At 40.1% G+C, this 26,668-nt stretch overlaps 1 protein-coding gene across 1 annotated transcript in view; it reads left to right on the top strand.

Annotated features, from left to right (window-relative positions):
• The first annotated feature begins 1,508 nt into the window (after positions 1-1,508).
• The window catches only part of Slc9a7 (solute carrier family 9 member A7), a 139,457-nt gene continuing 114,297 nt past the window's right edge, over positions 1,509-26,668 (top strand). The window contains exon 1 of the mRNA XM_050160965.1: positions 1,509-1,969. Within this exon, the coding sequence (XP_050016922.1) occupies positions 1,642-1,969 (328 nt within the window). The 5' untranslated portion in view covers positions 1,509-1,641. The remainder of the gene's footprint in view (positions 1,970-26,668) is intronic.

The raw sequence follows: 26,668 nt of genomic DNA on the forward strand, positions 1-26,668 counted from the left end.
TGGAATCTGAATCTCTGGGTTGAATAAGATAGATTGCATATATAAATATGTATAGCTAATGGAGTCTTTGGTGTATATGTGTGAATATCAGGTGAGTCTTTTCATGTTCTTCCTGAGGCAATCACTTTATGTAATGATTAATCTTTCGGTTGTCTATTGCTGTGGAAGAAGCTGTCTTCAAATAGTAAGGTCTATGAACATAGCACCAATCACTTCATTATCTCGGTTTCAGGCATTGCCTAGGCTCAGCTACATGGTTCTTATTTGTAGTTTCTTTTGTATTTATGGTAGAGTAGGAAAAGATCCTGGCTAAAATCAAGATGAAGAGATTCCATGATGTGAAGAGACACTAAGTAGTCTTGGCTAAACGCTCACCTAGAGGAGGGTGGTGGTGTTCTGAACAGATTTCCTATCTTCTTCAGCAAATCCTCTTGCTGCAAACTCCTCTGGAGGAGAGAGCATGGGCAGTTGGTGGGGAGAGAGATTCAGTAAATGTGAATAAAGTGTTTGACAACAGGCAATGACTGATGTGTTCAGCTTTCTTTTCTTTCTTGACTAGAGAAACAAGGTGGGTTGAAAACTCTAGTTATTAGGATTTCTTCCAAGAGGTTTTTATCTCTGAAGACCTTGTCATAATTCTGAGTTGGGCTTGACCCTAATATTCAACTAAAGACTCACCTGTTTTCTGAGTTGGCAGGAAGATAACATTAAAAGTATCATCATGATAAATTGCCCCTCCCACCCTCCTTAGGGCTGACCATTGGCCACTCTTCTACTCAGAATGGCAAGAGTTCTTAGTTCCCTCCAATTCAACCCTCTTTCCTGCAAGGAATTAGTTGAAGTCTAATGATGGAGTTATTTATTTCATCGCTCTCACCGATTGCCATTACCTATCCTTATTTGAATAATGCCTGGAAGACTCTGGGGGAGTCCCTATACTCCGAAAGGTGACAAAAGGGGGTCTCTCTCTCTCTCTCTCTCTCTCTCTCTCTCTCTCTCTCTCTCTCTCTCTCTTTCTCTCTCTCTCAACAGTAATATGGTTTTGTAACTCCTGGGAGGCCCCACTTTGCTGGGCTCACAGAGGCCACACACCCGCGTGATACCAAACTCCTAGCGGTGGCGCTAGGAACAGGACTGGAGATCTCGCAGCGAGTCAGTCCTAGCTGATGTTTCTTGCCAGGAGCAAGTGACCTCTGCAGTCCCTTTTAGGTAGCGTGAGGGCTACTACCCAGAAACTGGTTAGCAGACCCCAGACGGTCTGACCAGGTACTCCTGGACAGGACGGTCAGCACGGCGCCACCAAAGGGCTGGCTGCCTGCCTGGCGGAGGAGGAGGAGGATAGAGCCCGCCCCACCCGGACAGCCCGGTGGCCGTGCTCTAGGCCAGGGCGGGGGGGGGGGGGGGGGGGGGGACAGCGACAACGACGGCGAACAGGTGCGCGGGCCGGGGGCGGCGCTTGGGGATCCTGCGCACTGCGAGCGCCCCTCCCCCGCAGCTTGGCGCAGCCCTGGCCGGGCGCTAGCGGCAGGAGGAGGAGCTGCGCTGTAGCCACGGGCTAGGTCGGCACCGCGGGAAGCTGCCGAGGACTGCACGGGCTGTTGCTGGTCCCCGCGTGAAAGACGCGCGGGCAGCCCCGGAGTCATGGAGCCTAGTGACGCGGCGCACCCCGGTCCAGGGAGGGCTGTTTGGACGCTGGCGCCGCGGCTGCTGCTGCTGCCACTGTTGCCAGTGCTGCTGGGTCGGGGGCTGCGGCTCGGGGCCGCGGCCTCCTCCTCTGGGGCGGCGGCTGAGGACAGCAGCGCCATGGAGGAGCTCGCCACCGAGAAGGAGGCGGAGGAGAGCCACCGGCAGGACAGCGTGAGCCTGCTCACCTTCATCCTGCTGCTCACCCTCACCATCCTCACCATCTGGCTCTTCAAGCACCGCCGGGTGCGCTTCCTGCACGAGACCGGGCTGGCCATGATCTATGGTGAGTTCCCTGCCACTGCCCTGCCAACGTCCCTTGGGCGGCCGGCTGTGCTCCTCCGGGCTGCCGCACAGTTCTCCGGCTTCACTTCCCAAGGAGTTTCTTCTTTTGCGTTTCCAGCTGAGACGCTGTGGCTTTCCAAGGTCAACTCTCTGCATTTTTATGACTCTGTGCTATGCTTAAAAGCATTTTTGTCCCATTTCAACGTTTCTTTACCAGGAACCAAGATGAAAGACACAGAGGAGATCTCTTAGCCCCTCTGCTTGATTATGTTTCTGTTGTGCCCCTCTCCATCAGCCTTGACCCCCTTTCCTACCCCAGTTTAGATCTGTAGAGGACACAGGGGCAGGAGGTGGGTGATTTCTCAGGGAGCTGTGCCGCGCCAGGGGACAGGCCACAGAGGGGTTAGAAAGAGGTCTGAATGTTAAGTCTTGACTTTGGGCTGCCCATGATGGTCATTCCAGGTAGGGGTTCACTTCTGAGGACTGTGTTCTTTTTATCTCTTGTCAATAATGTCCGAGGAGGGATGAAAGGTGAGTGTGGTCTAGGACTCATCGTAGTGACACCACTATGTCAGGCCTAACTATTGAGACAGGAATCCTTAATGTCCCTTGGGAAGTTATACCTATTTCCTTGCTTTCTGCAAGCCAGGGGTAGCTCTTCTACCCCTAAATTGGTAACAAGGAGCAACTTTGAAGAAACATTTCTGAGTGTATGGAGGGAAAAGTGATGGTTTTGATTCTTTTGTTAAGGATGGGCTGATACCACTTTCCTTTCTAGATTGAATAGTACACAGCATGTTGCGTGGACAGGGTTATGACGTGGATAATAACAGTTACAATCTGAGTCATCCTTTTTTTCCTCTGTGCCTCCTGTCATTCTCTCCTTACTCCTACCCCAGTCACTCCAAACTGGAGCCAAGCATTCTTTTTAAACTTAATTCAGGGGTGTGAAAGCCCCAAACCATCATAAAAGAGCCCCCCTTCAGAACTGTCTCCCAAGCCAGAGCATTATTCTTCATCACAGTATACTCCAGTTTTTACCCAGGGATCCCTGACAGAATAGAAATTAATCTTTAATTTCTTAACTTTAAATGTGTGAATTACCCTTGGTCCTGGGCCTTTTGGGTCTCATGGTTCTTGGTTAGTTATTAATAACCAGGGCTTATGGCTACCAAACCCTTTCAAACAAATTGTATAAGGGACTAGTTGGGAGTCTTTCAGTTTGGAAGTAGTGACCTAAACAGATTTTGAAACCATAAAATCAAAAATCTAGGTGGTTATGGGAAATCACAAGTCTCAGGCCAGACTTTGGCCTCCATACTTGATCAAAAAGCCTCTGTAGTATGTTTTAGTTGGTAACAAATGTATGACATGAGGAAAGCATGTAAACCGAGATGTTTCCTGGGCAGATAGTGAGTGAGGAATTGAAATATGCTGCCATCTTAGATGATTGCCTCAGAGCCATGTTGGAAATGAAGGACTGCCTTTGTATGTTTATACAAAGCTATGAGCATATATTTATCTTATAGGTCTCAGAACCAACTCCTTAAAGAACAGTGAGAAATAGGTAGTACATTTGACAGACTCATAAATGCATGCTCAAAGACAGAATATAAATGGGGATAAAAATATGTGTTCTGAGGATTATTCTATGTTCATAGAATTCAGTAATTTTTATCTTTGGATTTTGTTCGAGACAGGGTCTTGCAGAGTAGCCTAGACTGTCCTGAAATTCACTGTGTAGCCTTGGTTGGCCTTGAATTTAGGGCAGTCCTCCTGCCTCAGCCTTCTGAGTACTGGGATTACGTGTATGAGCTACCACACCCAGCTCCAGTCATCTTTATCATAAGGTTTAAAAACAACAGTAGGCTTTTCTTGCACTCATATATACTTCAGAAAGTCACCTCACTGTTTTAGTAATTGGGACCACATGCCAGTGTGCTCTTTCATTTTGTGGATAGTCATGTTATAAATCTCATGATATGCCTGTATAATTTTGTTCTATGTCTTTGGGTCTTCTTGCTGCTTTTAAATGTATTGAGAAATTTATTTTTTTCAAAGTGTGATTTCCTGGGTTATGTCAAATATTAATATGTTGATTTGGGTTGTTTGTAATTGTGAGAAAACATTTCTTTCCAGGACATTTGATCTTCTGTTCAATTTTTGATCAAAATCTGAATTCTAATTTTAATTGATTACTAAATTTTCCACTATGTACTTAAGATTATTAGAGTAATAAGGCAGGACACTCTGACTCTGCAGATGTGCCTTAATGTACACACATGGACACACCTGTGCACACACATGCATCTGCCCACAGACAAAGAAATCTGATTTTATTTCTCAGTATCCATAGAGGAAGTGAGTAGTTGTCCTCTTGTCTCTGAGTAATAAAGGTCAGGAAGGCTTAGGGATGTTGAGGATCTGCTCTGTTCTGGGTATGCATATTAATTTCTGGAAGCTACAATTTAACTTCAGAATTTTTTTATGAATAAATTTTTATGAATTAAAATGTTCAATTTCGAAATCCAAAACCCTTCAAGTTTTTAAAAGTCTCTTTCCTGTCATCTGTTTTATTGGCATATATTCATTGTACATATTACTGGTTTTCTTAAGAACATTTGACACAAGTGATTAATGTATTTTGACAGTGTTTTCCTCATACCCTGCTATCCTCTACTTTTTCTCCTCCTGCTGTTTCCTTTTCTTCCCCCAGAGAAGTGGTTCTCAGCCTTCCTAGTGCTGTGACCCTTTAATACAGTTCCTCACATTGTGGTGACCCCACCCCAAAATGCTACTTCATAACTGTAATTTTGCTATTGTTATGAATTCTAATGTAAGTAGTTTTGGAGACAGAGGTTTGCCAAAGGGATCACAGCCTACATCTTGAGAAACACTGTTTTAGACATTCAAGCTTCTATGTTCATGTCATGAGTTTTTGTTATATCTATAAAGTCTGGGATTCACAAATGAGAGAAAATATGCAATATTTGTCTTCTTGAGTCTGACTTAATTTACTTATCGTGATAATCTGGTACTGCAAACCACATAATTTCATTATTCATGGATGAGTAAAATTCCATTGTGTATACATAGCACATTTTCTTTATCCACTTTTTCTGATGACAGACACCTAAGTTGGTTCCATAGTTTAGCTGTTGTGAGTCCTGCTGCAGTAAGCATGGATGTGCAGGGATCTCTTGTCTTGGAGTCCTTTGAGTAAATACCCAGGAGTTTCCCACCTTTTTCTATTGAACTGATATTTAATCTGAGAGGAATAGCTTTAGTATTAAACAAATAAAGTAGTATAGTTATAAATATCTATGGAAGTAAATGTAACGGACTATTCATTGGTTTCCTTAGGGGACAGAACCTTGGTAGCTGTGACTTTTGAGTGGAAGGGAGATGTCGTTATGTACTTATTTGTGCATTTTGGTTTTTGAACTGTAGAAGTGTAATTACCCAGTAGCATGTCTATGCTTCCTTTCTGTATCAGTTGTGATGTGTGTGCTTCTTAAATCACTGAATGTGGCACCCACTTCTCCCTATTTATATCATGGTATGTCATCCCATTGTCCCCAGGGAGTAGTTATTTCGTTAGGAATTTACACCAATAGATCTTGTAGTAGTAAGTATTTGTTTCGGTACAAAGGACCTAAAGACAGTAAGAGATATATTGTGAATGTTTAGCATTTGTAGTAAAAGACAAGTACTAAGGATAGTGCGTTCATTCCTGACAAGAGGCCAAGGTGCTACTAGGCACAGTATTCCCAGACCTGACTTTCTAGGGAGTTTGAAAGCTGTCCCCAGACCTGAACATGCCAGCTGTAGATATCTGTGGCCAGCTGTAGATATCTGTGTGAAGCATTAGCAAGGCACCAGTCTAACCTGTTCCGCTAGACTAGGGAGCTTCCAATTGTCTCTGTAGGTGATTAAGCACCATCCTGAAGTTACAGGGTCCTGCATGTCTGCACAGCCGGAATAACAAATTTTTGAGGCAGGGGAAGGTGGCATAAATAGCCTGTCAGTTAATTGTGGTTCTCATGTTTACAGTAGTTCTACTTCCTCTATAGTGTTTTGTGACAAATGACGTGTATCCAAAATAATATCTCTAGACGACACTAGCCTGCCACCTGCTTCTTAATTCTCCTTTTTCCATGTCTGCCAGCTTTCTGAAGACTTACTGGTCAGCCATTGCAAAGTTTTTTGGGTTGTGGGTTCCTTGCTGCTGCTCTGTTGATGACTGTAGCTAGATTGCTAAGCACAGCCTGCGAGTAGACCTTCCAGACAAAGTATGAAAGGATCAAATATGATGTAGGAACATTAGTCTTACATTTGGGCATCTGTGTTGGTGAGATTCTCATTGCTTTGACCAAATACCAGAGAGAAACGACTTAAGGGAGAAGGATTGGTTTTGTCTCCATGATTTCAGCCTGTCACAGTGTGGAGGGCTTAGTGGAGCACAGGGGTTTTCGTTATGTTGCCCAGGAAGCAGAATGTGTGTCTGCTGCATTGGCTACTTCTCCCTCCCCACTTTTTATTTAATCCAGTTCCCCATCCATGGTATAGTGTTGCCTACTTTCAGAGAAAGTCTTTCTTAGATTATCCTCTCTGGAAACACCTTCACAGATACATCCAAAGGTACATTTCAGCATTCTAGGTGCTTCTCTGTCCAGTCATATGATTGATCATAGTTAACCCTCCTTTACAAGTTTATTGGTTGAGCCACAGTACACAAACACATCTCTTCCATTCATAACATTGCACCACTAAAGGCTCATAACTCATATTGTAAAATAGATTTAGTCCATCTCCAAAACCCCCAGTCTCAATAGTTCCAGCACTGCTTAAAAGTTCAAGTCCAAAATTTCCTCTGAACAATGAAATCAACTCTTAGCTGTGAGCCCCTGTAGAATAATGGCACAGAGGAGAGTACCTATTCTAAAAAGGAGGATAGGGAAATAGAAAAGAAGGATCAGACAAGAGCAAGACTGAAACCCTGCAGGGAAACCCTCGAGCTTTATGTCTAGCACCTGTGGCATGTGGTGGTGTGGCATGTGTTGTGGTGTGACATGAGGTCGGAGGGGTTGGTAGCCCTACCCCTATAGCCTTGCTGGTTGTATCGCACATGGATTTTCTCCTGCTTCCAACCTTTCTAGTCATCTCCAATATTCTGGGTTCTGCATTGCATCTTTTATTTAATTCTCCCAATTTCATACATTGCCCTCTTGAGGGCTGCCTGCTGCACATTACCGAGCTTCCCAGGTATTCCTTTGAAGTCTGGGAGGAAGCTTCAATGACTCTGAAGCTCATTCCACTTGCATACAAAACTAGAAAAGTGACAAACTCCCTTTGAGACTCCAATTTGGGGGGGTGTATGGTCAATTCCAAAGATACCCTCTGTATTTTTTTTTCTCATTGTTTTGTTGCAAAATACGTGGATTCTTTTGAAAGACTTGTTTGTCTTTTTGAGAAAGGATTTCAATGTGTAACAGCCCTACCTGTCCTGGAACTTCATTTGTAGACCAGGCTGGCCTCGAACTCATAGAGATGCGCCTGCCTCTGCCTCCCAAATGCTGAGATTAAAGGTTTACACCACCTCTGCTTGGATTGAAAGACTTTTAAAAGTAGTTTTTTTTTAAAAAAGATTTTTGTTTTCAATGTGTATTTGTGTGTATGTGTGTGTGTATGTGTGTCACATGTGTGCAGGTGCTAGAGGTGGCAATAAGAGTGTGTCATATTTGATGAAGCTGAAATTGTGGGCAGTCTTGAGCCACCTGACATGGCTGCTGGGAGCTGAACTCAGATCTTCTGGAAATACTCTTAACTATAGAGCATTCTCTTCAATCCCTACTTTTAAATTATTTTAATCTCTTCAGATTCCTTTCTATGCTATATCTTTTCTTGGACCTTTAAGGTTTTCAGACTTGTCTTTTTCTTCTGATCCTCACTGTAAACCTGGCTAGGAGCTTCCAGCAGCATCCATTCTACATCCTGAATGCTGCTACAGTGAAAGGGGACACAGAAGGATCAGCAAGGGAAAAACTCATAATGAGTGGAGTCTGGAAGAGTTTAGTTTGAGCTTCTCAAGTACTTCCATAGGGGAGTTGAGTGTGAGTTTGTAACTCCAGCTGCACAGGACTAGCTTCATCCTCTGGCAAACACACACTCGCATTTTTGCTTAGGTAGGCTCTCTTGAGCCCTGCAGCGGAGGAGGTCTAATTCAGGATCGTGTACATTCTAGGCAGCTACCCTACAATTGAGCCCTCTCTCTGAAATTTCTGGCACTCAGGTGGAAAACAGGTGTTTACTATAAATTGCATTTGTGAAAACAATCTTCCTACGACAGTATAACAGAATTTAGTGTTACTGGCACACAAATAATGTTGTCTATCAACTAGCAGCATAGAGAACATTTCACAGACACATTCCAAGGAACTATTGTAAGGATTGCTCATATAAAGTAGTCCATTCCAGGGCTAGCAACATCAGGCCTGTTGTATGAACTTTATTCCTGTAGACTAAGGTGATGTCAGCTGACTGTTGTTAGATTTTTGTGTTTATGAGACTGCCTTAGTTTTATACCTATGCCCTCTTTATTTGTTATTGTTTTTTAGTTTTTAATTTTATTTTAAAAGTCATCATAAAGAAAATGAACTTTTTTACATGCAGTTTTATAATTCCAACATACATATAGATATGTGTAACCACAACTATAACAAAGATCACGCAAGGCTAGTTCCATCACCCTTTAAAAAAACCGTATTAAACTGGACTGATGGCTCAGTCGTTAAGAGCATTTGCTGATCTCCCAGTGGACTTGAGTGTGGGTCTCAGCATTCACATCTAATAGCTGACAACTGTCTGTAACTCTACTCTCTTCTGATACCCCCAACATGTGATATATTCTCTCTCTCTCTCTCTCTCTCTCTCTCTCTCTCTCTCTCTCTCTCTCTCTCACACACACACACACACACACACACACACACACACACACACATGCGAATGACAAGGAAACTGTCATACTATCACAGGTGTGCTGTTTATCACTTTAGTGTTGTGTTTTCAAGTGTAATCTGTAAATGGAGCCAAATAGTATATAATGTTTAGGGATTAACATTGTCAGTGTAAGGCCTTTGAGAATCACTCTTCTGTATGATTCTCTAATAAATGAATATTTATTGTCTAAATTTGATTTTATTTATTGGAGTATTTGTTGTCTAAAATTGACAAAAGGATTAATTAATTTATAAAATGAGTATTATTGCCTAAGATACATTATGGGATTGTCTTTGGTGGATATACCACAGTTGAAGGATACTGGGATTATTTTCAATCTGGAATGGTTATGACTAGGGCTACTATATTAGTTTTTGTATGAATGAATGTAAGTTTTCATTTTTATAGTAAGTTATGAAGAACGAAGTTGCTGGGTAGTAGATTAATCACTGGTTTCATTTCACATGAAAACTGCCAAACTGTTTTCTAGAGCAGCTGTGCAGCTCACCTAGCACTACCACACCCAGCTTAACCATGTCCATTTTTAGAACTAAACTTTTATATTGTGATAGGCTTGGTAGCATTGTCTGTTTGACACATGTCTAAAAAGCTATAGTTGACTAAACCCAGGTTTAAAAGATTCTCTCTTGTTTTCATCTAAATATTTTATACCTTTGCATCTAGATCTAGAATTTGTTTTCAGTTAGTTTTTGTAGATGATAGGACATTTTGGTTTAGATTCAAGTTTTTTGTGTGTAAAGACATTCAGTTGTTTCAGTAATTTTGTTGAAAGTTGCTGTTTTTATTGAGTTACATTTTCATCGTTGTCAAAAATCAATTACCTGTAGTTATGTAGCTCTGCCTCTAAATTGTTCGTTATAGATCTACTAATCTGTTTATTTGTCTTTGCCAGTACTGCAGTTTTTTTACTGCTGGTTTATAATGGGTCTTCCAATTGGATAGTGTGCGTCTTTATTCTTTCTTTGTAAGAGTGCTTGAGCTGTTCCAGTTCTTTGACCTTCCCACGTCAATTTCAGAGTGAGCTTATTTCTCTCTGCAAAATGTCTTGGTGGTGTTTTGATTGACATAGTCAATTGGTACTTAATTTGAGGAGAATGATCATTATAGACACAGCTCTTTACTTACTTAGGGTTTCTTTAGCATTGGGGTTTCATCTCAGCATTGTTTTCTAGGTTTTTTTTTCTTGAGACAAGGTTTCTTTCTATAGCGCTGGCTGTCCTGGAACTAGCTCTATAGACCAGACTGGCCTCAAATGTTTTCTAGTTTTAAATGTACAGGTCTTCATGTATTTGGTGAACTGATATCCTTAAGTATTTTAGCTGGCATTATAATTTTTCTTTTTTATGATTTTTAATTTCCAGTTCTTTGTTGCAAATATATAGAAATATAATAGATTTTTGCACCTAAATCTTATATCCTGTAGTGTTGCTAAATTCACATTTTAATTTCAGTAGCTTTTTGATTATTCTATCAGATTTTATACATATTCAATCATATTGTGAGTAATGATAGTTTTATTTCTCTCTAATCTGCAGGGTATTTCTTTTGCTCTCTTTTTTAAATTTTCTATGCAGTCCTGGCTAGCCTAGAACTCAATCTGTAGACCAGGCTAACTTCAAACTCATAGAGATCTGCCTGTGTCTGCTTCCCATGTGCTGTGATTAAAGGTGGCATATCTTTTTTTGTTGTCTAGCCGTGCCAGGCAGAACATTTTATTACAATAGTAGAGCTGGTGTGGTAAGTCTTTTCTTGAACTATTAATGTTAACTGTGTATTTTTACAAATGTTTATCAAATAGAGGAAACACCTTTCTGTTTCTACACTGCTGAGAGGGTTAGCAGGAGCGGCTGTGAGAGACTTTCAAGTGCCCCTCATGTGGTTGTTGGGATGGTTGTGTATTTTTCATTTCCTGGTTATGAATACAGTATAGTATATACTTTTGAATAGCAAACTTTGGATTCCTTCCTGGCATAAACTCCACTTGGTTATGATGCACCACTCTTTTAATACATTATAGAAATGATTTGTTAAAATTTTGGTTAGAATTTTCATGCTTACGAATGATAGGGTCTGCTTTGGTGTGTTGGGGTAACATTAGCTTTATAGAATGAATTGAATAGTCTTTTCTGCTTTTATTTGCTTGTTTGTATATTTTAGTACAGTGTCTAAATATGTAGCCCAGACTGGGCTCAAAGTTGTGATTTTCCTGCCATAGCCTTCCAAGCGCTAAAATTATAGGCATGTGCCACCTTGCCTGGCCTGTGTTTCATTTTGGGCTGTGTCTATTGCTTTGCCCTCCAGTTAAAGTTTTTTTTTTCCTGTAACTTGATTTGCCATGAGTGTAATCCAGTATGTTTTTTTATTTCTTAAAATTCTTGTCCTTATGCTCTGAAGTCCCATTTAGCTCTTATATCTCTGTTTAACTTTTTGAATATATTGGATATCTTATAATATGTTTTTAAATACCTGTCTTTGCTTTGTGCTTCTAGCATTTGGGTCAGTTTCACTTGAATATTTTGTAGCTTTTATTTTCCTCCCTTTTTACATGCCCATCAGTCTTCAAGAGTTTTTCTTCGTTGTACACTAGTCATTTTTGGCATCTATAAATTGCTAGGTGCAGTACATTTGCTTGGAAGTGATTTGATCTTTTATGACTTGGTAGGTGTGTCTGAAACGATTGTTGCTCATAGGCTGTTTACCCTCACTTCTGAGGCAAGACCATGTTCCTTCTGTTGTACAGGGCCTTGTGAATCAAATATCATTCCAGTTTGTTTCGTTAGAGCCACTCTTGCTGGATGTATTGTCCTCTTTACATACGTTTTGCTTTCCCCTCATATACATGTGAGAATATGCCTTTAATACTTGAAGGAAAGCCCCTCTGTGGATTTCCAGAATTCTGTCCTTGTGTAGCTAGATCAAATTTCTCTGTCAAGTGACATTTAGGTGATTTTTGTGTCTGTACTCTTGAGTTTCTTGACTTGGGCAGCTGTCAGGCTTCGCTTACTCCCCCCTCTCTCTCCTCTGACCCTCAAACTCAGTACAGTAGGCTGGGCAGTCGCAGAATTCGCCTCATATTTTCCATCCCAGGGATCATTGGCATCCACTACTTGATGGTTACTCTTTTCAAAACCACCATGTCATATATTCTGTGTAAAAAGGTATAAACCCTGTTCCATTTTCTATCTTGTCTAGAAGTAGAAGCTTTTGTTTATAAAGAAATTTTGATTCTCAGTTTTGAAACCCTGTACATGTACATTCTATCATTTGATATTTATTTTTCTTGAATTGTGAACTTTTTATGTATATTTATGTGGTTAGATATGATTATGTATTTACAGACACACTTGAAGTAGGCTTATCATGAACTGTCTTTTTCTAGTCTACGACTCTCTTGGCTACATTTTAGCTCTGAGAGAACTAGAGGAAGAAAAGATTTCATTCAGAGGTAGGCTATGAACTAGCCACAATCATTCTCTTCAGTAGTATGAATGAAAGAATTGTTTTTTTTTCAATGGCAGTACTGTGCAGATTGTTTATGATGGCATGGAAGAGAGACAGACAAGGTGGTAATAGTGTGGTGACTTTTTTTTTTTTATTTTTCAAGACAAGTTTTCTCTGTGTAGCTCTGGCTGTCCTGGAACTCACTCTGTAGACCAGGCTGACCTCAAACTCGCAGAGAAACTGTGGTGATTTTTATCTAGTACAGAGTAATATGGTAGAGGTCTGATGTGGCTGATGAAGTCTAGCCAGGAGAAAACCAGCAGGTAGTTTAGTAGGAGGCAACTGTTAGATAAAAAATCAGAAGAATAAAGATGCCAGTTAGACTGTTGAAGCAGCTTAGAGATGACTACCAACTCCTGTACTAACACCAAAACAAGGTAGTTGTTTTTATTAGAACTCAGGGATAAGGCCTCTTGTGAGGACCTGGAACACTAGGAAGGCATCTAGGAAAGCATGAGATCTGGAGAGAGGACTGTGTTGTGAGAGCTTCAGCTATGAGAATATGTAGCCAGGGAGTGTGAGAGCAAGACAGATGTGGAGACTGACAGAGAGGGAGAGAGAATGGAGAGATAGAGGAAGAATTACCTGCCTTGGCTTCTCCTTCCCGACCACCTTCTCATTGAATGCATATAGGCAGCCACTTGGAAGGGGACCTTAAAACGCACTGTCCCCCTGCTGTTTCTCCTTGCAATGTGTAGTGGAGCAAGAAAAGGCAGAAAACTGGCTGAGTCCCTTAAGTTCAAGGAGTATAAAATTCACCCTCAAGGGCTTCCTCTGCTGTGCCGTAGATGCAGTATCTAGATATGACCAGAAGAGAGGAGGAAAGTTGTATGATCCAGGTCAGGAAGCTTTATCCATATTAGCAAACTTGGAAGAAAGGATTGGGTGCTGAGGCACTAGCTGCAGCTACTCTAGAAGTTTCTGTAAAAGGTGAAGTGAGGTAATTATAAGAAACATCTGTTTGGGTTTAATATGTTGAATCCATGCATTAAAGAAAATTCACATGAGAGGCTGGGGATATGTCTTAGTCATAGAGCATGCATGTAAAGCTCTGAGTTTGATTCCCAGTACCACAAAAAGAAACAAAAATTCTCACCTGAGTTATTTTTGTAAACTTACCTACCAATGGTGTATTTTTTTGAAATTTAGGGAGAGAATGTGGTGGTAGATAGGACAGAAGGAAGGACCTTTTATAATATAACTAACCATGCATGCAGTTTCACGTTCATATTAATCTGAAGAGGCAGAGTGATAGTCATTTTTGTTACAATGGCTTTTTGTCATGGAGCCATGCTAACAGTGATACCCTGGCACTTCCAAATTACGAAATTACTCTGCTGGATGAACTCAGTCAGGGATACTGCATGGGGGAAGGTACTAATCCCTTGGAATTGGTGTTATTTGCTTCTATAATGATGACTTCACATTTCTGCAGTACAGGGACTGCTAGAAGATTCCCTGGTTAAAGCTGAGTTTCTGTGAGAGGCATCTCCAGGGTATAAGGGCTGCTTAGTTCCTGCTGTTCTTAGGTTCCCCTATTGCTATGGAGGACCTGACTGGGCCAGTGATGCACTTCACGATGTTAAGGTACAGGGTTCGACCATTTTGTCCCCCTAAGATGCCAAATGGAAATCAAGAATTTTGTGTATTGCAACAGTATATAAGTTAATAAAATAAATGTTGTCTTTAATTGCAACTGGAACTGATCAGAATCCTTTACTAGATATTAATACTATTGGGCTTTCCAAATTTTTAATGTCTGTCTGATTAGCAGAGCATTTAGTGAACTGTTATTTTGTACAATTTACTTAATACACTCTTTCATATTGCAAATATCCAACCTTTATGAGGAAACCTTATTGAGAAAACCTTATGAGAGATTGTGGATGTGGCTTAGCCATATAGCATTTGTCATATATGTAAGGTGTAAATATATATATGAACATACATACACACATATGTATTTGATACTAATATACAGAAATCTGGCTGTGGCTCAGAGAGAGATACAGCTAGAAGCTGCTGGATAAGTAGCAAATTAAAGACTTTCTTGAATCCAAGCAGAAACTGGGTGAGATACACAGATGGCACACCAGCATTTGCTTACCCAGGGCAGACCCTGCTGAAAGCTGGGTAAACCATTAAGAAGGTTAAAGCAGGATTTTAAGGGCTTGCCAGAGATTGGGGGTGCAGAGATTCTCATTCTTGTGCAAGCTTTTCATCTAGGATTCCCACCAGGTGCTTTTAATGAAGGTCAGAGAAAATCCTGAGAAAGTTTGCCTACAGTAGTAGGGGACAGCCAACACTGCCAAGATCTGCTCAGGTGTCTCTCCCAGCCCATCCCTGCCAGCTCCCAAGAATGAAAAGTCTTAATCCTTGGGACAGGAAAATATGGAGGGTTTTGGTGGAAAGCCACTGGCCACAGAGCAGTACAGTAAGTGAAATAATTTCCGCCTGACTCATCATTGCCCATGGAGGATCAAGGATATGTGTGTTGTGGGTTACCAGCCCTAGACCCGGATTCCATATCTGCCTAATGTTGAGGATTTATCAGAACGTCAGAGAATCCTCTCACCACCTATTACCAAGCTAACAAACATCAAATTATAACAATAATGGAATTCAGGTGGCTGCAGGAGAGAGCTGGGCAACAGTGCACAGATTTCAGAGAGTCAAGGGGAGATTCAAAGTCAAGGGAGGGAAAGAAGACACCGAGAAAAGTCTTGTGGCAATTTGTCCTACTCCATAAAGATGAGTCATTTGAAAGCGCCTGTACTCTGAATGTAACCATGGAAACCAAGGCTTTCAAAACCAGCCTACACCCTAATTGTATTAACAGAAAGATCAACAACAAAAAGATAGTCTGACAATGTTAAAATAGTCATTATAGGTTCATAATGTGTGGGTGCCTCTAAATAATATATTTAGTTTTGCCTAATTTTTTTTTAAATTTGCCTTCTTTGAATCTTTATTGCAATATTTTTCTTTGGGGTTGAGGTTTTGCTATGTTGCCCAGGCTATCTCTGAAGTCCTGGGCTCAACTGATCCTTCTGCTTTAGACTTCTGAGTAGCTGGAAGAACAGGCATGTGACAGGACTTTTTTTTAATGTTATTTTAAAAATAGATAATACATGCACATGATCCTCATGTAAAATAAATTCTCTTTATTTCTGCTTGACACTGTCATTGGCTTCTTGTTCCAGTGGGCTTTTTGTTTTGTTTTTCATAAATGCAAGCAAATAGACACATAAGTGCTAATTTCCACCTATTATGTTACAAAAGGCTGATGGCCCTGCACACTAATGTGTTTTTTCATTTAAGTTGTTCTGGTGTTGTCCTATTTCATCCAAGGAGTTGTTTCCGCATCATTCTGTAAAGTTTCACGATTTTCTGTGTGGATTAACTACAAAGGAGTCCTCTGTTGGTGGCCACTAGGGTTGTTTCCGGTGTTACAGTAAACAATACCTTGTGGATAACCTCAAGGTTGTTATTTGTGTTCAGGTGTATCACGTGGTAGAGGTCTAGACCTGAGATTACTGTATTGAAGGAGTAATGGCTTATAATTTGGGATAAATATTTTAGATTGGGTATTTAGACTCTCACTAACAGCTATGCTGTCAAACTTTGGGATGTTTTTGTTATCATGAGAGAATAGTATCATCCTGTTAGAATTTGCTTTTCTTTTATTAGCAAGAATGGATTTTTTTTTAAGTTTACAGGTGATTCATATATTTTTCCTGTCAATTGCTTATAGTTTTTTCTAGTTTTCATATGGGCTTTTTCTTTATTCTAATAGCTTTTTCTGTGTATCAGGGAGGTTAGCTCTATCCATTATGAGTTACACCTTCTCTTCAGTTGGAACCCCGTCCACACACTGTTTATGTGTTCTGCTCCTCTAGACTTCTGTTGTTATCAGATTGTTACATTTTCATGTTTTAAATGATGTCTAGACTTTGTCATTAGATATTCTCCCACATTACTCTTTGTTGTAACAGAGTAGCTAAAAAGTTCAGGTTGGCCCCACTACAACAGCTATGTGCATTTCTAGGCTTCCCATCCTGGGCTGTTGCTGTCTATAATATCACAATAGTTACTGTTGAGACCCTTAGATTACATATTAAATGTGCTTGGGCCAGTGCCCTTTTCTTGCCCCCCCCCCCCCCCCCGCCTGCATTTTCCTGGTTCTTGTTTGTTTGGTTTGGCATGTGACTCTAGAATCAGTTTGCCTACCTCCTGGCCAAACATGTTTGGCATTTTTATTAGAAGAGCAGTGGATTTCTGAGCCAACATGGGTGCTATCATTTTTATGATTCTTTCTAGTCAGGGACCTTCTATGCCTTCTTCTGCTCTATGCTTGAATTTTCTTAAGTTTTGCACATTTCTCAAGTTTATTCATAGATATTTTATATTTTTGTTACATTTATGTTTTTTATATTGGATTACTTTTTTGACACTTATAATTTTGATATTTATAAATGAGATCTCACCCAATATTCTTTATTTATTGGGAGAGACAGGGTCTCATATATCTCTGTCTTGTGCATCTGAGGATAACCTTGAACTTTTGATTCTTTGGCCTCCACTTCTGGAATTACAGGTGGATGTGACCCCCTCTGGTTTATTCAGTGCTGGGGATCAACCCCACGCATGCTAAGAGAACTGAAACATACTAGCTCTACCAAGTGATTTACATCTCTAGCCCATCCATAACCCCTTTAAACTGTATGCCTATTCTGAATTTTTTTTTGTAAAAATTGATCTGAGTCTGCAGATTATGTGAAGGCATGTGGAATGTCCTGGGTTCCATCCCTAGCATCCCAGAACAATTAAGAATGTAAAATGAAAAGACAAGGAATCAAAGTCCTGCAAATGGATTTGGGTTTTTGTGTAAAAGTTACCAGTTTTGAGTTGAGAACAAGTCTTTGAAAACAGGGAAGGCTAAACCAAAGTATATCTTAATAGTCAATTGGTGGAGACTTGCCAAGCATTACCTAGAGCTTGAAAAGATTGATAGCTTGGTCACTGAATAACTTTGTTAGCTAGATGTTGAATGACAACATTAAAAATCAATATTTGATCAAGATCAAACCAAAATATCATCAACAGAAGGAATCTCTGAATTAAAAAATCAGAAATTTTATTCAGAGATCCACTATTATTACATTAAAATGTTAATCATGTTTTGAAGTTTGCAATTACAGAGTAAATTGCAAGTTCTCAGAATCATACTCTGTTAGATTGCATAAGTGTAATACTAAAGAGGGAGCAAGCACTTTGTATTGTGTTGTAATGTTATAAATGCTAACATTACAAATGCGCCAAACCCTTCTGATGAAATCAGATTTAAGTTGAAATATTATGTACATTATCTTCTAGTTTTAGATATTTGTCAACTTATCCAGATACACTGTTTTCCTTAAGTTCTTTAACTACCAAGCTCTCAATTCATTAATTCATCCAACAGATATCTACTATTTACTTATTTTTTTACTGTATTCTTAAAAAAACTTATACTTATTTATTTATTTGTGTGTGTGTGTGTAATTTATAAATGTATGTGTGTGGGCACATGTGCCATGGTACTTATGGAAGTTATAAGACAACTTGCAGTCATACGTCATGTTCTTTATTTCCTTTCACCATTTGGCTTCTGGAAATGAAAATAGGTAGACCCCTTACCAGCTGAACCAGTCTTGCTCGTGCTCTCTCTCCTGGTGCTCCTGATTTGGACCTTGAGATTTCAGTCCGGTGCTCCAATGTGGGTCTCTGTCTCTGTCTCCTTTCATCGCCTGATGAAGGTTAATATTCAGGAGGATGCCTATATGTTTTTCTTTGGGTTCTCCTTCTTATTTAGCTTCTCTAAGAACCCGAATTATAGGCTCAATGTCCTTTATTTATGGCTAGAAACCAAATAAGAGTGAGTACATCCCATGTTCCTCTTTTTGGGTCTGGCTTACCTCATTCAGGATAGCCAAAATAATCATGTACAATAAAAGAACCTCTGGAGGCATCACAATCCCTGACTTCAAACTCTACTACAGAGCTACAGTACTGCAAACAGCCTGGTATTGGTATAAGAACAGACAGGAGGACCAATGGAACTGAATAGAAGACCAGACTATTGAGCCGGGCGGTGGTGGCGCACGCCTTTAATCCCAGCACTCGGGAGGCAGAGGCAGGTGGATCTCTGTGAGTTCGAGACCAGCCTGGTCTACAAGAGCTAGTTCCAGGACAGGCTCCAAAACCACAGAGAAACCCTGTCTCAAAAAACCAAAAAAAAAAAAGAAGACCGGACTATTAATCCACAAACCTTCAAACACCTAATTTTTGACAAAGAAGTAAAACAAAAATCAAATGGAAAAAAGAAAGCATATTTAACAAATGGTGCTGGCATAACGGTATATCAACACATAGAAGAATGAGAATAGACCCATATCTGACACCATGCACAGAACTCAAGTCCAAATGGATCAGTGATCTCAATATAAAGCCAACCACAATGAACCTTATAGAAGGGAAAGTGGGAAATACACTGAATGCATCGTCACAGGAGACTGAGCCCAACAACACAGACAGTGAGAGAAACAATTACTAAATGGGACCTCCTAAAACTGAAAAGCTTCTGTAAAGCAAAGGACACTGTCATCAAGACAAAACAACAGCCTACAGAATGGGAAAAGATTTTCACTAACCCCACATCAGACAGAGGTCTGATCTTCAATATAAAAAAAACTCAAGAAATTGGTCATCAAAAGAACACATAATCCAATAAAAAAATGGAGTACAGACCTAGACAGAGAACTTTCAACAGAGGAATCTAAAATGGTTGGAAGACATTTAAGGAAAAGTTCAACATCCTTAGTCATGAGAGAAATGCAAATCAAGACAACTCTGAGATTCCATCTTACCCAAGATCAAAAACACTGATGACAACTTATGCTGGAGATGTTGTATGGTAATGGGAACACTTCTACATTGCTGGTGGGAATGCAAGCTGGTACAGCCCCTTTGGATGTCAGTGTGGTGATTTCTCAGAAAATTAGCAAACAACCTTCCTCAAGACCCAGTAATACCACTTTTGGGTATATATCCAAAGGATGCTCAATCTGCCACAAGGACATGTGCTAAACTATGTTCATAGCAGCATTGTTTGTCATAGCCAGAACCTGGAAACAACCTAAATGCCCCTCGACCGAAGAATGGATAAGGAAAGTGTGGTACATTTACACAGTGGAGTACGCCACAGCAGAAAAAAACTAACGGCATCTTGAATTTTGCAGGCAAATGGATGGAACTAGAAAACATCATTTTGAGTGAGGTAACCCAGACACAGAAAGACAATTATCACATGTACTCACTCATAAGTGTTTTTTAAACATAAAGCAAAGAAAACCAGCCTACGATTCACAATCCCAGAGAACCTAGACAACAATGTGGGCCCTAAGAGAGACTTACATAGATCTAATCTACATGGGAAGTAGAAAAAGACAAGATCTCCTGAGTAAATTGGGAGCATGGGGACCTTGGGAGAGTGTTGAAGAGGAGGGGAGAGGAAACAAGGGGAGCAGAGAATAATGTAGAGCTCAATAAAAATAATAAAAAATGTTTACTGATGTATAGCTTACATATATAGTGACCTACTTGTGTGATTACCGACGCTATAAGGATATAGAACATTCCTTCATGTATTTTTGCTTAACATGTTCATTGTCCTACCTGAATTCTTGGCAACTCCTGATATGTTTGCTATCTCTGTGCTTTTGTCTTTTGGGGAAACATTGTGTAACTGATGTCTTTGATTTAGCATAAAGCTTATCAGAAATTTGTCTTCTTTTTGTTTCTGAGTTGTCCATTTTATGAATGTTTCACAGTTTACTTATGTATTGACCATTTGTTGAGCATTTTTCTTGGTTGGTTTTACTTTGTGGGTATTATAGATAAAGGTGTAATGAACACTTGCTTACATATCTTTGTATGGGCATGTGTTTATGTTTTTTATTTGTACTTGTATGGAAAGTGTATGCTTAATTTCCCCACAACCCGACAATCATTTTTATGAGTGAATAATTTGCATTCCCAGGAATAGTGCAGAAGATGTGAGACTGGTCTACATTTTCACAGTGTTTGCTTTTTTAGGAAGTTTTAATTTTAACCATTCTCGTGTATCTTACAGTTTTGGTTTTTAGTACATTTCTGTACTAATGAATGACAATGAGCATCGTTCTGTTGCTTATTTATCATTCTCTATCTTCTTATATCTTTTACATACTTTGACCTATTATAGCCTTTTTTGTAGGTTTGTGTATCTTTTGATGTACCAATTCTTTACCTGCTATTTTCTTGCTGCCTATGGCTTATCATTTCATTTCCTTAGTAGTGTCTTTTGTAGAATAGAAGTTTTAGATTTGGGTCAAGTCTAAGTATTTCTTTCTATCTGGTGAACCATTGCCCCCTCAAGCATTTGACTGTTTATTGTGTAGGGACATAGGCCCCACTTAACAAAGATGAGTATGGGAGTACTATGCAGAAGAAGTTATTAGTAAATTAGCTTTAGGAGCCTAGGATGTACCTTAGTGGTATAAAGTGTCTAGCATGTATGAGGCCTTAAGTTCCTTTCCAAGAACTGTTTTTAAAAAAGATACTAGCTTTAAGATCACTGAAGTGCCTGCCTCCTCATAAAATTGAGAGAAGTTTAGCTAAATCTTGTAGCATTTTCCATGTCATTTTTGTAAGGATTACTGCCATTCAGACATTGGGGCTTTTAAAATCCTATAACTTTTTATACTGATATTTCATTTGAATTTTAATAAATAAAGCTTGTCTGAAGATCAGAGAGTAAAACAGCCCCACTGGTCAGCCTTACAGACAGGCAGTAGTAACAAACACTTTTAATCCCAGTAGCCACACCTGCTTGCCATAGAAACCAGACAGTAGTGGTGTATGCTTTTAATCCCAGCCCTAGAGAGGATTATAAAATGGGAGGAAAAAGCCCTTAGAAACAGCCGCATCCTGAGATTCCTGGAGGCAGGATCGCCATTTTGGACTGAGGTAGAGGTAAGAGCCAGTGGCTGGCTGTTTTCTTTTCTGACCTTCTGGTTGAACCCCAATATCTGTCTCCGAGTTTTTATTAATTATGCTACATTTGGGTTTTTATTACTTGTACTACAGTTGGGATGTTTTAATCTCTGATCTTCTTAGTTATGGCCATCATGGGTACCTGCACAAATAAAAACAGACAATGCTCCAGCATATGTCTCTAAGAAAATTAAACAGCTTTATTCATTAACCAATAAAAGCAACACATATACAGAAGGACATCCCACATCAACTTTTCTTCACTGTAGCTGAATAATAGTGATGAATTCATTGGTTGCTTAGATGCAATTGATATTTTGCCCAGTTTTTGTATTTAAACAAATATGCTTGATTGCTGGATGATAGAAAGAGAAAAGAAAACATTTCTGCCACCAACAAGTGACATCCTAAATGGGATGAACTGTGTATGGTTAACCAAAAGTCAAGGGATGTTATATGGCCAGAATTAGGTATATGGTGATCAGGTATGTAAGATAAGGCAGGATTGTGGGGACCTTTAGTTGCCTTTTGCGGCTTGAAACACCATTCTCTTAAAAAAGTGAATTAACATTCATGATTGAAGTCTTGGGATGTTTTGGGCTTGTCTTTGGATGATTTTGATCACCTGAATTCTTTGAAAATGGTGGAGTTGGGGCTGGTGGTATACCTACTTGGTAGGATTTTTGTTTAAATTATGAAAAGCCCTTGGTTTGATATCTAACACTGTCTAGAACAGACCTGTTGATACATGAATGCCTATACCCAGCACTTGGGAGTCAGAGACAGAATGGTCATAAGTTCAAGATCAGCCTTGATTGCATACTAAATTCAAGGTCAGTTTGAAATACATGAATACTATCTCAAAACACACAGATCAATAGAGTTAAGGTATTTGGGGGCTTTGGTGTCTGCTTTGGTTTTTGTCTAGGGCTGCCCTGGGTCAGGAAGCATGTTAGTTGGCTTGTCTGAGAGTGCAGGAAAAGAGACTGTGGGTTTTTGGTTTTTTTTTTTTTTTTTTGGTTGTTGTTGTCATTTGTTAACAAGACCTACAAACATTTTCCTGTCCTCTCGCACTCATATGTGACCCATGTGAGTGAAGGGTAGACGGGAAGCTGCTTAGCCCTCACGTTGAAATGTAGCTGCTATCCCTTGTTTATTTCTGTCTTTCATCCTTTTGCAAAGCACAATAAATGTAACCAGCGAAAACCTGGTTGTGTCCTGGGAGTCTGTTTGCCTCTGGACCCCATTACCACATCTATGTTGCTTGCTATGCCTCCTTAAGCTGAAAAGCTGGCAGGACAGAGTGGGATTGTGTCATGGCTGAGAGATCTGAATTGCGACTAGGACAATGAAGAAGTAGGAGAATGAGGAGCATCTTCTCTTAGGGCAAGCCACAGTGCTCCTGCTGGAAATCCAGATGAGGAGGGAGGACAGAACTTCAATTTCATCTCAGGTGAGGGGCCTAGGCACGACCAGGAACTCTTCTAGTTGTCATTTTTTAAAAATGTAAGCAAGAGTTCTTAATACAAATGTTGATAAACCCATCAAATGACTTGAATCTACCTAATGTCCTGCAACCCCCATCTTAGCCATTAGTGTACTTTAGGATGCCAGCTGTTCTCTTCATGGGTTCAGAGGTGACTGGGAGGTACATCCCAGTACCCTGAGAGAGGATAGTTCTGCTACTCTGGGTAATGATCCAAATTCAGAATATAGTACAAGTATAATTTCTGTGGGATATCATCATTTCTCTGCTATTTTTTTAAAGACTTCCTTTTTATTTATTTATTCTTTATGTCTTGAGCCCATTCATTTTCAGTCCCTGCATATCTGCCCTCTGCCCTTACAGTGCCCCCCCATAAGATTTAAGAGAAAAAAGAACAAAGGGCTGGGGGGGGAGGAATCTTCATTGTGGAAACTGTGGTGTGATGTAGTGAGTCTTGCAGTATACCCTTTAGTCCATAATGTTTACTTGATGTAGTGAGTCTTGCAGTATAGCCTTTAGTTCATACATGTTTACTTGCACATACTCATTGCAGAGAGTCATTTCATTGATCTGGTTCGAGGTCTCTCTGGTTTCTGCTCCACTAAGGATGCTGGACCTTCACTGGAACTCCTCTTGGTTATCCTGCTGTTGCTCTGTGTCATGGAGATCCTGCAGTTTTGGGTCTGTAGGATCAGTTCTTTCACGTGCTCTAGCAGATCACAGATAGGGTGGATATTAGGATGGGCCAACCCATAACCCTGGTTCTGGGCCTGGATAGTTGCAGGTTTTATTAAGAAATATTATAAGTTGAGCTATTATAAGTCAAGGGGTGTGCTAAACCCTATTCTAGGAATTTTATAATTATTAACTTCCTTAATTTCTCATAGTACCTCAACACTATTTTAGTTTTTTGATGAGAAAAATGAGAGACATTGAGAGGTTTGCTCAGGTCACCCAGCTTATTAAATGGTAAAGCAGAGCTTTAAAGCTGTCTGACTCACACTCTCTGTTCTGAGCCTTTTGAATCCAGGAGCTACTTTCCTCCATTCTTTCTCATACTGTGAGAATGAGGGGTCTCTCATGCGGGTTGCAGCTGCACTGGGTTGTGCCAATGCTCAGCTTGTGGGGAGCCTAGAGGAAGACAGCAATATCCTGTGCCTTACATTTCTGTTCTAACAAGGCAGGGCTGTACTATGGTTTATGTACCTCCTATCATGCCTGTTGACCCTCTTTGTTACTGAGTTCTTTCCCCAACTCTTTGTGTCCAAAAGCACATTTCCCCTTCCTTTCAGCATCCTTGGCAAAGGCTTCTGCAGGCTTCTTCCCTTGCTTTTTCATAGGGAAATGAACTTAGGGAGGAAATTGGGCTTCATCCATGGATATGCACTTGTACCTTTCTTGTGGATACAGACATGCCTCAGTTTTCCTTCATTTTAAAAGAAATCTCATTGTCAGTACCTGGGCTATCCTGCCTGGGCTCGTTGGATAGCAAAAGAAAGGAAATGGTCCTTTCTCTAAGATGAGCCTTATGGCATGTGCATAATTAGTCCTTATTTAAGACCCCAGACTCCATGCAGAGATTATTTTGTACCTATCTTTGCTAACTGGGTAGAGTGATTTCCTTTTTCATCATGGCTGTCATTCCTTGCTGTATAGCACTTCTTTGGTTTTTAAGTCAGCATGGTAAGCAGCCTACTATTTTATTACAGCACTCCAGCTCCTCACAATTGCTAGTTGGACAGGAGCTATGGAAACAGAACACATTTTCTCCTTCCTATTATATTTTGCACAGTAGAGCAGCATGACATATTCTACTGTGCCAGAAGCTGTGAGTGACAAATGGATCTGTGCAGTGACTGAAAATGACAGAATATTACCTGCTAATTAAGAAAGTGCCTGTGTTTTGAACCTGTAATTGAACTAGCATAAAGCAGGTAGTATATTATAGACCCAGTGTTACAATGGCCTGCAGCCACAAGTAAGGACTCATTTTGTTGCATTGTAATTCTCAGATCAGCAATTTAGTGTTATTTAAACACCCAGTTCTTCTTTTGTTACTTTATGTGTAACACAGCATAAATGACATTGATGAAAGGTTTTTTCCTTGCTACACAGAATTTTGGGTTTTGCTAATAACCTTAGAATAATTCAGGCAACTAAAATTTTTTTGCTAACTCCTTTTAATTCTTTTTCTCTTTGCGAATAGCCATATTATCTAGATTATCTTAGAAACTGGTTTTCTTTGTTATATTTTTGTTTTGAGACTTATAAACTTAACTGATGTGGTACCCATTTTGTAGACCAGGTTACCCTACTCATAGACATCTATCTGTCTGCCTCCTGAACGCTGGGATTAAAGGTGTGCTCTACCATACCTGGCAGAATGTACTTTTTTTAAAAAAATTATTTATTTATTTTACATTCTGACCACAGTTTCCACTCCCTCCTCTACCCCCAGCCCATCACCCGTTCCCACCCCATAATCTTCTGTTTCTGTTCAGGAAAGGATGAGTCTGTCATGAGTATCAACAAAACATGGCATATCAAGTTGCAGTAAGGGGCTAAAGAGATGGCTCAGAGGTTAAGAGCATTGCCTGCTCTTCCAAAGGTCCTGAGTTCAATTCCCAGCAACCACATGGTGGCTCACAACCATCTGTAATGGGGTCTGGTGCCTTCTTCTGGCCTGCAGGCGTACATACAGACAGAATATTGTATAAATAATAAATAAATATTTAAAAAAAAGTTGCAGTAAGACTAAGACTGGGCAAGGTGACCCAGTATGAGAAGTAAGGTCCAAAAAGCCAATAAAAGAGTCAGAGACAGTCCCTTTCCCACTGTTAAAAGTCCCACAAGAGAACCAAGTTACATAACTGTAACATATATTCAGAGTACCTAGGTCAGTCCCGTGGAGGGTCTATGGTTTTCCGTTCAGTCTCTGTGGGCCCCTATGAGCCCAGGTTAATTGATTCTGTGGGTTTTCTTGGTGTCCTTGATCACTCTTGCTGTGGAATAATATTTTGTATACTGTGATGATGTGTCTTTGCCAAAGTACCTTCTGATTGGTTTAATAAAGAACTGAATGACGAATAGCTAGGCTGGAAGAGCTTAGGCAGTACTTCCAGGAAGAGAGAGAAGAAATGAAAAAAATGAATCTAGGTGTGAGAGAGATGCCAGAGGACACCGAGGGGCAACAGGAGGTGCAAGGTGGAAGAAAGGTAAAAAGACGTGAGATAAAACATAGATTCATATAAATGTGGGTTGTTATAAAACCTAGTGGAATAAGCCTAAGGTATAGGCCAAGCTTTTTTAATTTTTTGGTTTCCCAAGATAGGGTTTCTCAGTGAAACGACTTGGCTGTTCTGGAACTCACTCTGTAGATCAGGCTGGCCCCCACCAAGCTTTTATAATCAATTAATAAGTCTCTGTGTCATTTTTTTTTTTGGTGAGCTGACAGCCCAAAGAAAAATCTGTCTACACTTTCTGACTCTTACAATACTTTCTCCCCCTCTTCTGCAGAATTTCCCAGAGACTACTGGAAGGGGATATATTTTAGGGTCAGGTAAAAACCTGGTGCAAGCGAATCTCCCAGGAATCTATAAGGAGGACTCCAGTTAAGAC

The sequence above is a fragment of the Alexandromys fortis genome, unplaced genomic scaffold (genome assembly GCF_014885135.2).
Source record: "Alexandromys fortis isolate MF-2015 unplaced genomic scaffold, M_Fortis_MF-2015_v1.1 scaffold_83, whole genome shotgun sequence".
Lineage (NCBI taxonomy): Eukaryota > Metazoa > Chordata > Mammalia > Rodentia > Cricetidae > Alexandromys > Alexandromys fortis.